Source organism: Anneissia japonica, unplaced genomic scaffold, assembly GCF_011630105.1.
Source record: "Anneissia japonica isolate Jap-2015-1 unplaced genomic scaffold, ASM1163010v1 scaffold690_len516080_cov150, whole genome shotgun sequence".
Taxonomy (NCBI): domain Eukaryota; kingdom Metazoa; phylum Echinodermata; class Crinoidea; order Comatulida; family Comatulidae; genus Anneissia; species Anneissia japonica.
Window position 1 is genome coordinate 37,015 of NW_022758421.1, and position 13,194 is coordinate 50,208.

General features: G+C 32.7%; 1 protein-coding gene across 7 annotated transcripts in view; it reads left to right on the forward strand.

Annotated features, from left to right (window-relative positions):
* Positions 1-593: 593 nt before the first annotated feature.
* Positions 594-13,194, forward strand: part of LOC117125262 (myotubularin-related protein 13-like) — a 74,530-nt gene continuing 61,929 nt past the window's right edge. For all 7 annotated transcript variants that reach the window (XM_033271718.1, XM_033271721.1, XM_033271722.1 and 4 more), the window contains exons 1-2: positions 594-729; positions 2,831-2,916. In XM_033271718.1, the coding sequence (XP_033127609.1) occupies positions 675-729; positions 2,831-2,916 (141 nt within the window). In that variant the 5' untranslated portion in view covers positions 594-674. The remainder of the gene's footprint in view (positions 730-2,830; positions 2,917-13,194) is intronic.

Sequence of the window (13,194 nt, forward strand, 5' to 3'; positions counted from 1 at the left end):
TTATTATTGTTATTATTATTATTATTATTATTACTATTATTATTATTATTATTATTATCATATTATTGTTGATTTTTGTTGTTGCTGTTGCTGTTATTGTTACTGTTTATTATTATTATTATTATTACTATTATTATTATTGTTATTATTATTATTATTATTATTATTATTATTATTATTATTATTATTATTATTATTATTATTATTATTATTATTACTTGACTTTTCAAATTTTGCTAATGATATTTCCAATAAAAAAACGCTGATTTTTATTATGGGGTATACCCATGTATTCCTGTTTATAAATACCCCTAATAAATCTGTCAATCGTCACCCATCCAACATCTTCATAGCAAAGATTACCTCAGCTTTTCCTAGTTTTAAAGCATTTCAGAATCATCATAAATATAAGTGTAGGACTAAGAGAGATGGAAGTGGAACAGTATGATGCGTATACATTATTATACTACAGTATTATATCATATCATCTTACATTTATTATTACATTCATTATCACATCATTCAATATCAAAAAGATCATCGCAGGTCAATCAAGCGCCCGTTGAATTGTGCGCATGCTCATTTCGTTTTGCATCGAATCATCAATCATGGCGGATATATTTTGCTAGGCGTAAATGCGAAAATGGGACGACGATGATTAAAGCTGCATAAGAATGTCTCGCCTTGCAGACTATTTTGTTGTCGTTGGATACGATCATGAAAAAGAACGTAAGTGTGCTACATTTATTGAGTTACTGGCGAGTTTGTTTGCTTTTGCTTTATTGGAGACTAGGCCTAACAGCAAAAATGTAGCCTAGGCTGGCACAAGATGAAAAGTTCATCCGCCCCACAGCCTAAACAATTGAATATCTGAGGTTTGAAATGCATGGGATAGCTCAACATACACCTTCTGTGTTGTAGATTGGGGCTTAGCCTATACTTGGGCCTAGGTTTAACCTTGAAGGTCTAGACCTATCTTTGAGAAAAAACTGTAAGGGAAATGTAATTAAATCTTGAGATAACATGATGAGTAGGAATGATGAGAGATTATTCTTACTACACTGACGACACTGACAGTTACATACCATAATACAAAAAAACACTGCTAGATTTCATGACTCATGATGGATGCTAGTAGTAGTAGTACTAGCAGGCTACGTAGGCGTGTGGATAGGCCTGTGGTAAATGAAGATCTGATGAAGCTAACCTGCTAATTAGTAATTATTATCCTATCCACAAGCTAGGAGTCTCGGCCTAGGCTGAGTGTCTTACATAAGGTTTTTAATAATTTATTTTTTTTTAAACTTTAGTTAGGCCTTGGCCGTAAGCCTTAATTTTTGTTTATTTAATTAATGCAACCGAAGCATGTAATGTAAAAAAAAATCTGTAAACCAACAATTTTTATATTAATTTGTTAAGCACTTACTACTGTACTACCACTACTAATTAGTATTATACTGCTACAAAAAATACATAATTACTAAAATATAGTTATTAACAATATACAGTAGGCCTAGTTCAGGGCTTGTAATTTGAGGGGAGTAATTGTACTCGCACACCATCACTCACATAAAATCCTCTTCCGGGGTGTAAAAAATAATTTGGCTTTGAAAATCTCTCACCTTAAATCTACTGTAGTAATAACCCCAAATACTGTGGCCATGCTTTCTGCTATAAGGATATATTTTGTGTTGCTTGGAACTCTACACCTCTTTGATGACTGCAGTAGTAATTCAGTGTATGCTAACTATTCTAAAGTTTAAATTTCCCCCCTCCAAGTAATCACTCATCTAAACAAAATTAGGTGTGTTTTTTTTGCTGACCTGCCATTTTCAATTATTAAACAATTCCCTGATATTTGATTGATTGATTTTTTTGATAGGATTGGTATAAAGCCATTTTGTTTACGTTATTGCCCTTTTGATTACTGTATGCTATTTTGGCTTTTTATTTTATTGCCCTCTTGACTCGCTTCCTGAAAAATTAAATGATTTGGCCCACTCTTCCTGAACAGTAAATAAGATGGAACATACATATTAATTGACCCATTTTCTGGAAGAACGGTTCCAACTTGTGTGGATGATCGGACCCATTTTCAGGATGATCGGATCCATTTTGTGGAAATTGTTTTGAACGTCCAAAAAAGTAGGTCCAAGCGTCCTGTGTTAAATCATCCATGGGTCTAATCATCTGTATGCAGCTGGAATATTGTCTTCATGATGAAACTGTTTTAAAGTTATACACTATTGTTGGTACAAGAAGTTCTGATTAGGCACTTTACGCAACAGGATGGGTAGATGGGTGGATGGTGGTTCTGTGGTCATCAAAGCGTGAAGACCACAGTAAACACTTGGGCTCTTTAACCAAAATTGCTATTGTCAGCAGCTCCACGTCCTGTTGCGTAAAGTGCCTAGTATTGGCAGTGGATGGGTTTAACCAAGAGATTAAGAAAGTGCAATTTGGTGTTCTAGGTTGACTATTTAGTAATGTTTTTGGTACAGTAATTGTAATTGAGTATACAACTCGATGACACATGTAAATTGTTCAACTGTCATTTTTACGCCATTCACAGATATTGTTGAAAAAAATATTAATCTTACTTAGAAAAGCCAGGCTCCGGAGAAAAAAAATTTGGATATGTTGTACTAATTTTTCTGACGTAAGGATTAACGGTTAATGAAATACAGATTTTTGAATATTTAAAAACTGGCGGAAAAAGGGGCATAACCACCCTTTTTCCCAACTTTTTCTCCCCTTTTTAAAAAATTCTTTTTGATTAAATATAATGTTCGGGATGTTTATTGTACTTTGACGTTTTACTTCTTCGCAGAGGGTCGTATTTGTAACGGCAAGATACTGCAGCGATTTCCAGAACAAGATTGGAAAAATGTCCCTTTCCATCAGGGATTAGAATTGGTAAGTATACAATTTAAAAATCTCACAAAGTATTCACCTTTATATAATATTTTAATGCAATCTGTTGAATTGTTATGATTATACTACTTTTTCTGCTCTTCCGGGCGTATGCCCATCATACATATCTATATTCATCAACAAACGTACAAATTTGCGATATACTCGATCTGCTTCCACAACACATCTTGTCAGACCAATACCTCGTCTTTTCCCATCTGCAATGGCTCGAGTATGGAATATCCTGCTTCCATCCATTGAAAACTTATAACTCTGTCAGGCAATGTACAGTATCTGTTAACTGAGTTTATTGTGTGTTGGGCTGGGTTTGGTAGTTTTTGCACTTACTTTATTTTAGTCTTTTTTTTTTTATCCTCTATTCCCTTTGACTTATTTTGGTCTTTGATTCGTAAAGAGCATACTCTTTATGAATCAAAGACCAAAGTAAGATTCATAATGAGCATACTCTTTTGGGGTGGACTGTACTTGAGGGAAACATTGATCACAGCGGACGGTAGTTAGTGCTTTGTAACCTCAAGGAATAAGCGCTATAGAAGTAACAAGTAACAAGTTTATTAAATTTTGATGAATGTGGCAAAATTAACGATAATAGGAATGATAATGATGATGATGATGGCATTAGAAAATGATGATTATGATGATGAACAATAAAGTTTATCAATGGTCGATTGATAAAAGAGCACGAAGATAAGACAATTAGTAGAATAGTTCAATGATTTCACAACTGTACAGCTAATAATAATGTTGAACAGTGTACACTTATAATTCAAAACAAAATAGTAATGATGTTAATCATCCTTAAAATAACATGTAGTTTAATAGTTCGATCATCCAAAATTATATGAGAACATTATATACTGGTATATGTTAAATTATGTAATAATGATGGAGATGAGGATAATGATTATTATAATTAGTTTGCTGTTAGCAGGGATGATCATAGTGATTGGTGGTCGTAGTAATTCTGACAATGATGATGATGATGATGAGGAAGAGGATAAAATAAAAACATTTTGTCTACTACAAATTGAATAAGGAAATGACTGGGAAATTATATATCACTTTCTTAAGAACATTGTGAGGAAAATCAATACAGAGAGATTGTGTTATGTCCAGTAAATGAGGTTACACCAGGAAAGTGCTATTTTTGGCTACATGGTATTTTCTACAATATGTTGACTTGCGGTTGCCTCTGACACAAACAACCCAGCTATATTTCTAATGTCTATCTGTCTGTCTGTAGGCCTACAGTACCTAACACACTGCACGGCCTTGACCCTCACAAGTTGTCAAAATCGACCTTAACAAACAAATCGTCATATTATGCAATTGATAAATCATGTCAACCCAATAAACTATGCATACCAGTAATAATTATATGCAGTTATCTTGTCATTGTTCAGTGTTAGGCCTACTGTACATAAATCACTAAATATATAAACAAATGTGTATTGAAAATTAAACCTACAGTAATTAATGTGTTTTATAAAAAACATTAATATGTTGCCTACTGTAGGCACAGTTTTATTTTTTTGGCCAATTTCAACTGAAGATTATTCTTATTTTGTTCTTTAATTTACACAGTTTTCAAAGATAAAAAAATATTAGGCCAAGTCAAAAGAAAAACTAGTTTCTCGTCCTAATAATAATAATAATAATAATAATAATAGTTCATTCTTATATAGCGCATATAAGCAAGCTCAAAATGGATGCGCAAGGGGAAAAGAAACACTTTTATTTGGTTTGGCCTTATTGTACACCAGTATGATGGAATTTCAGATTTAATAGGTCACATCTGATGACATCATTGGAGAGATAAATGTTGGTAACCTTTTTAAATATTAATTAATATATGACTGCAGTAGCTTGCTTTCTTGGTTTTCTATTGTTTTGTTAAATGAAAACCTCATTTTGGCCTTAACCTCAACTGCAATTTGTTCTACTGTACAGCATGTTCTTATTTTGAAAGCAATTTCAACCGCGGTGTTCTTATAAAATGTGTTCATATAAAAAAAAGAAGTGTACAGTATTGGGGTACTTTTTCATGATTAAAAATTAAGTACAGGTATGATAGATTTGTATAGTATTAAATTGTGTATTAAATTTGTATATAAATGATGTTGACATATTTAGGAATTAAGATAGATAACAAACAGAAATTGGGTGAACAATGTAAATCAATCTTAAGCAAAGGTAACAACAGATTATATTTTATGAGAAAGTTGAACAGATTTCATGTATTATGTAACAATTCTTAAACTATTCTATTCATCAGTCATGCAGAGTATAATTTTATACAGTTGCTTAGTTTGGTCCAGTGTTATGAGGAAAGGTGATTTGCATAAACTACAAGTAATTATTCAAAAGTCATGTTGATTGTTCCATGGAACGGGCACTATCGACAGTTAATGCAAACTGAAAATTGTAAATAAAGCGGATTCGCTAATCAATCACCCACTCCACACCGAATACCAATATTTGAGATCTGGACGCCATCTAAGAAAATCAATGTGTAGAACATGACAAATAAACTCTTTTGTACTGTTCTTTATCTGTATGTTAACCACAGTTAATCATCAGTAACTTTAAATTTATGGTTTGTAATTATTATATATAATAAGTAGGTTATTCTTTATTACAGTATATGTACAGCATATATATGTCAAAATTTTATTAAATTGTATGTAAACTTGATTCTTATTTTGGAAAAAACCATGGATATAGCGATTGCACAATGAAGCTGCCTGATAATAGCAGGCTTCCAGTTTAAACACTTTGTCAAGGATGGAGTTTCCTGAAGAGCCCTGTACGCAGGAAATGCTAACTCCTACTAAATACACACAGATATCCAACCTCTATCCTGTTGGTGTCATGATGCAGTAGATCTTGAGACTCTCTAGCCTAGGATTAAGAGGCTGGATATGTTGATATTAACTCAATACAATATTGGAAGTTAGATAGTCAGAATGTAATTACCATAGTTTCTTGGGTATAGGCCCTCCCACTACATTACGCCATATTTTATGTACCATTCTTTTCTCTGGCAAAAGCCCAGGGTACAGTATAATTTGAATGAGTAGCTTTTTAGGCTGACTTCTTCTATATGAAACAAATCAAATATTGGTTTTGAATTAAGCATGTAGTGGATCCAAAATTGCTTTTTGATTGAAAAGGAGATTTGTGGAGTGAGTTAATATATATTAAGTCCACTCCACAAAATCGGCCCAATTTTTTTGTTTTTCATATAAAAAGGGTGACCATTCCAGCCTATCCCAGGTGATCATCTTTGATGTTCTTCAAAAAGATGTTCGCACGTTAGACAGTGTGTTGACATGAAAGTGATTGTAACATTATTATACTATCGCTCCATTACTACATCACTGTAAAAACGAAAGTATTTCGCGTATATACTCTAGTGTACTACAGTAGTAGTGATTTTGTTGTGTTGTGTAGTGAAAGGATTGAATTGGTTTATAAAAGTAAATTGCTTCAGTTTATTCAGGTATTGTATCCACTCATAGACTACCAACATCACCATTGATTTGTGTAATCTTTTCACCAGTCATTATTATTGCCTACATATAGTATTGTATTTAACATGAATGAAATTAGCATTGTTACATTCTAGTCACTTCTGGGCCTCAAAATTAAGAATTGTACAGGCATGCATGGTTTACTGCCAAATTCAATAAATTCGGTAGTTTACGTTTTATGAACAAATGTTAGTGCGTCAGTAGTTCATATGCTACATACTGTATTGTATACAATAGCAAACTATTGATTAGACTCATAAAATGTTGGATTATCATCTAGGTCCTCTGTGTCAGATGTTCAGATATGATGAAGGCCACTTTACAAAATATCTCTCTATTATTGTGTCCTATGAAATTTTCTGAATTGACAAGACAGTTCTATGTACAGTACGTATCTCATGAAATAGAGAAAGAAGATATAGGATTTTTTTTCCATCTGAAACTGTTTATTCATTTGATGTGATATTTATCACACTGGATTTAAAGGTCATTTAAATCAGATTAAAGGTATGAGACATACTTGTACAGGTAATTCCTCTGATTAAATCTTTTTACGCATGTTTTTTTTTTTTAAACTGAAAATAAAAATATGCAGGTCAGCTGTGAGAAGGCAAAAAAAAATGTTTCTTTTTCTACAGTACAAATTTTTTGCAGGTCAGGATGACTCTTTAAACAATATTTTTTATATGGGTCTTTAAAATAGCAAAAGTAGGTAAAACCTGAAATAGAGACACTTAGAAAAAATAGAATGAATATCAAATTAATGTCATGATTAATTTTAGCTTTTGCTTGCTGAATTGTCAGAAGTGTTGTTGTTATACCTGGTGTTATTGGATTTGATCACAGACTGCAAGTATTTTAATACCTGTGGTGAAATTGCTACAAGCATAAATCATATAGTATTTGAGGAAGATTGGAAAGTGTATTTTTTCTTCATGTTATTATAATTTTTTTTTTAATGATTGCAAAAGTTTTAATAATACCCTTTAATAGAGAAATAATAATAATAAGAATAATAATAATTTATAATGCAGAAATGAAAGAAAAACCTCATTATTATCATAATTATACCGTACAGAATAAACATTACTAGGCAACTAGATTAAGTCTATCAATTATGAATTTTAAAGTGAAAGTATATTACAGTAAGCTAGTAATACAGGTATTATATTAAAAGAATTGGTTTTAGTGCAGTTCATTTGGTATGTTAAAAGTACTGTAAGTCCACAAAAATACTTGGTCTCATGGAGTTTAAGGGATAGGTGTATTATTCCAGAGAACTAGAGAATACAAACAGTAGAGAGTATACTGTACCATCCTAAACAGCACTATGAGTCTAGGCTACAGTGCTGTATGTCTCTCAGAAAGTCCACTGTAAGGCCTCATATAAAAAAATATTAGTTTATCACCCCCTCGCTCATCACTTTTGGGGAAATTCTGATTTTTTTTTTCAGTTAACATATATTTTTTATTTCAAACGGTCATTTTTCCATCTTTTTTCACTTGAAAAGCTCAGGATTTCTTGCAAATATGTTTATTGGTACAACAAAAACATATTTTTAATATAAATTTGATTCCATTTATGACTTTTTAAGTGTCCCTAACCATTTATTTACTTGTGAACTTCGGTAAAATGGGGGTGAGGTTGGCAAAAAAAAAAAAAAAAAACTCACTCCCTCCCTCATCAGTTTTTATTCTTTGATAGGGTGATAAACTAATAACTTTTTTAATGGGGCCTAATAGTAATATTTAGTAAGTTTCTCGTATTTCATTTCATTTATTTCTCCGTACCAATACAAAAATATAGAAATACAATTAAAAAGGACGGGCAAAGAGTAAACAACAGAGGAGAGAGGACAACCAAATTGCATACTAAATCTACTATCATCGTAGATGAGAATGGAATAACATTATTAAAATTTGAAGCTGAATTTTAATTTAACATTCAATACAATATATGAGGCATGGCGTGGCAAAATAGCTGAGTTGTAGCAAAAATTGAAATTCAAGTTATGAGTATTTTCAGATGAGCAGATACAGTACCTGAGTATGTATTCTTTCAAATGAGGGGTCATTCATTGAAATTGGACATTTCAAGCCTACTTATTGTAAAGTAAACGTAGAGTACTCTTAGAGTCAAGATAAACATGATTTTGAGTAAAACTGCCTCCCAAAGATATTTGTACGTACATTGTTTAATAGAATTAACTATCAAAATAATTTTAAATAAACGATTTGTTGACGATTTCCAAGACTAATACTTTGGGACATTAAACTGTTGATCTATGAAAATCAAATTTTGATTTTTTTTTGAGCTCCCATATTTTATAGCTCATTTACTCAATACTGGCCTGTGCAACAACTTTTAACCATTTCGCCACGACATGCTTCATAATTATTTACTTTATAATAACAATGGATTTTAACAAGGGAGCAAAAATTCCTTCTTGTTTAGACAGCCAAAATTTCAAATTTCCTTACTATATAATTAGTTTGCAACTTGGTATGTTTTCCCTGTTTGTCAAATTCCTGGATTTTTCCATGGTTTAAAAATATACTGTCTGGTGGAAAATCTGGAAACTCCCAACATTTAAATATTGAATTACTCATCCAAAAAGCTGAAATAAGTTAACAACTTCCAGCGAGACACATAAACTAGAGCGGACACTCGGTAGAGTGCATACCTATGCTAGACCACTTTAAATGTATATTTCCAGTGACCTTTTACCCCTTTACTCCAAATTTTAAATGCTAGACTAGACTAGTATGTAATCATTCATCTAAATTTTATGATGATCTATTCATTAGTTTTTGCATAATCCTATTAATAAACTAACAAATGGTGGTCAATATAACCTTCATAACAGAATTTTACAGTAGCAATTGATTTTTTGCTGACCTCTAGACTTTACACAGTGGAACCAGAACCTGTTGTTACCACCAGTTACAGTACCATAGGTAGACATGACACATACATTAGAACCCCTATGAAGTGGATACCTTTTGGACCAAAATATGTCTTCCCCCTAATAGGGGTGTCCCAAGATATATAGGGGTTGGCCGTAGCGTTAGATATTTTCCTTCATTTCATGGCCAATAAATTGCCCCCATAGTAAGGGTATCCCCTGAATATGGGTTGGCCATAATGTTATGTATTTTCCTTCATTTCACAGGCAGTAAAGTGTCCCCTTAATCAGGGTGTCCCCTTAATAGGGATGTCCCGAAGGAGGTGTTATCAATGAATGTTTTCAAAGACTATCTTTTTAGTGCCTGGTGACTTGACAAACACAGCCTATATTTGATAATACTATACACAAGTAATGTACTATGAAATTGACTCAGCGTTAATGTTATGAATCTCGCCACAACATTTTGGTCTAGTACCATAATAGGTAAAATCAATGTTTCCCTGTACTAGTACAAGATTGAACTATCTCCTGCGTAAGTTTTGAATGACATTCAAGTTGGTATTGATTAGTATAATTCGACCAGCATTCGTACTCTACCTATTTTTGCTTACTGTACATGTTTCCGATAGCAAGTATTTTCTTACATAATAATTAATAGTATCAGTTAATTAGTGCTGACAACCACTTCAGCCAGTCTGTAAGTTGCTTCCTATGGTTTGGAGTTTGAAACATATATTAATTGTTACGTTTAATTTGGGAGTAGGGAATTTTAACTTTCCTTTCAGCGATTTAGTTAACTTTTAGGTTCCTGCCTGCTCCCTGAATTGACTGGCACTGTTTTTTTGTTTATGTTCTCGTTTTCGGCAATAAAATAATATGAATAAGAAATATAAAAAGTTTTAATGGTAATGATTATTTCAACAAAAAATGTATTATAGTATGTGGATTCCCTCAAATTGTCTCGCCTTCCCAATTCTAATATATTTGTTAATATCAAAATTATTGATGGAAAATTGTGAAATGGGTATGATGTATTGTAGCTACGATAATTATTTTTGTTGGGTGCATGGAATGTCAGAATGTTTTGTAGGATACAATTGTAGGATACAAAAATGTAGGTATACCCACAAATTGTATTGCTTTAAAAATTTCAGATATTTGTACTAAATAATACCGATTTAAAATTTAAGATTAAACATCGTCCATGAACAATCAGTACTTTAGAAATTGTTCATTACTGTACCATTGGCCATTGGTCGTATGACATCGCATGTACTGTATATACCATAGTATATTTCGTAATTAAGCTGATGGCTCGTTCTGAATACTGTTCTTCTCTGTGAAGTTGCCTATAAGTAATTACCATTAATTGAACATTGTCATTAAATATTTTATGGTGGCAAAATGCAATGAGGCTCTCAAACTATAGGTCGCGATCCAAAGTTGGGTCGCCAAATAAATTAAACTAGTTTTGTAAGACATTATAGGATTTTTTTTTTAATTTAATTTCTTATCATGCTAAAATTTCCTGCAATAAAAGGAACACATTCTTTAACATTTTACTTCAGTTTTGTTTATCAGTTAATGATTTTGAGTATGTTTTTTAACATCCTGGGAAGTGAGTCGCGGCAAATAATTGCTTGGATGTTTGGGTCGCCGGCCTATAAGTTGAGTTCCGCTGACAATAACTAACAGATAAATACAGTGTGTAGGAATTTTCATCAGTTATTTCTTTATTGCTTGTGATTATGCTAAAAATCCTTTCTGTTTTATAAACAATGTGGGTGGAGATTATCTGTCTTTAGTTTACTTTATCTTTTGAATAAAGGATTTGAAAGTTGTGGTCATGTTTTGTTAAGTTTACTTATCCTATCCTACAGTATTAATAAAATAAGATCCTTCCCTTGTCATCACTTTAAACAATGTCATGATACTGTAGTATTATAATCCCAGCGAGTACAATTTATCAGATTGACTTCATGGTCAGTTGGCAGAGCACCTGAATGGTACTCACAGGATCTTGGGTTCGAATCCCATGGTGACAATGTATTTTTATCTTTAAAGAGAGTAGTAATGGTTCTTTAATGGACTTTTCGTTACATACTAATGATGAAGAACGAGGGGATTGTACCTGGAAATCCCCTTTCCAATTAAAGACAACTTTCAGCACTTGCATGCCTAAATCAATGCCTGATGATGACATAATTAATGTCGAAATATTGAATCCCAACACGATGGCGTGTATTTCAATACTTGGAGTATGTATTATACTTTCTAATTCAATGTCGATCTTTGACTTTTTTTTTTATAGTATTTGTAAAAGACACAGTTACACATTTTAATTATAAATTGGGCTTTTACCCAGGGAAATGTTGGCACATAAACAAATTGGGCTAAAGTAGGGCATGGGCTTACAACCAGAGGGAATAAGGTATTATGCTTACCTTGAGAAAAAATGTCTTACCCTGGAAATTCCAAATAATTAGCTTGGCCTCATAGCTCAGTTGGTAGAGCACCAGAATGGTAATCCCAAGGTCTTTGGTTCGAATCCACATTGGTACAAAATATTTTTGTTAAAAACTAATTATGAACAGCATAGTAAAGAGTTCATTATTGAAGGTACCTGGTCATAAAGATATTGAAAGTCTTATCATCGCATTAAACACAAATTTTGTGTGCTTGTATGCCCTATAAATCTTCACTTTGCTATTAGATGAACATGCTTTACATTCCCAGCATTCCCATCCACCTAGAGCTGAGTGATTGATCCCTCTGCTTTTTAATTCACTGCAGCACCTCATCTTACTATTACCGTGTAATTCCTCTTGTATAGTCCCACCCCCCCTGGAACGTAAATTTGGGCCGATATTGGTAGGGGTGGTGGGGTTATACCCGGGGAATCCCCTGCATTCCAAATTCAAAGCCAATATTTTTTTGTTTTTTCTAAATTAGTTTTTTTTTTTTGTATTTGTAGAAGTCTAAGCTACTTGTTCAAATCATACATTTACCCTAGGCTTTTGCCCGAGTAAAGGCCCAGTATGTAAAATTGGGCTTCAAGTGGGTGGTGGGCGTACGGTAGCTGAGTTGGGCTTATACTGTACCCCTGGAACGACTACTACCTTCACATTAGATTTAATATTCTATCATTTTTTATGGTAGTAAATTACTCAACCTCCAGGTGTACTGAAGGCAGTGTGTCAGTTGTCTAGACTAAACTTTCACTGGCTGAGTGTATGACATCTCATGTTCATCCATACCAGGTTTAAGTGCTTTTCAATACTCTTAAATCAAATCATTTTCTTGAAAAAACAAACAAATTAATAATTTGTGTCCCCCTACATTAACAGAGTTTGTTTATACCGTAGAAGTAAGCATTGTGAGGGCAGGCTTATTCACTGGAAATCCAAAAGAAATATTTTTCTCAACTCTGCCTTTGTGTCCTTTCCTAGACTCTGGGAAGAGGTGTCCCCTCCTCCAAAACTCTTAGTGTTACAGTAAAATTTTTCCTCTTTTAAAAAATAATTTAGTTAAAGCATTTTATGTCTTTCTTTGTTTCTGATTAATTCTGATTGTTTTTTTCTACTAGTGTTTTTCATAATATGAAGGATAGGTAGCAAATCTCATTCAGGCTTTTGCCCATCTTTATCCAGACAATACACGTTGTTTCAATTCTGTATATTTTTGCCAAATAAATATTATTATTATTAACATACTGAAACAGGAGCCCTGAGTTGGAAGGAGTTACTTTTGGGAGATATGGTTAATGAGCTTTCTTTAACCCATAGACACTGACTTCCATGACAAGATTCATAATTAAG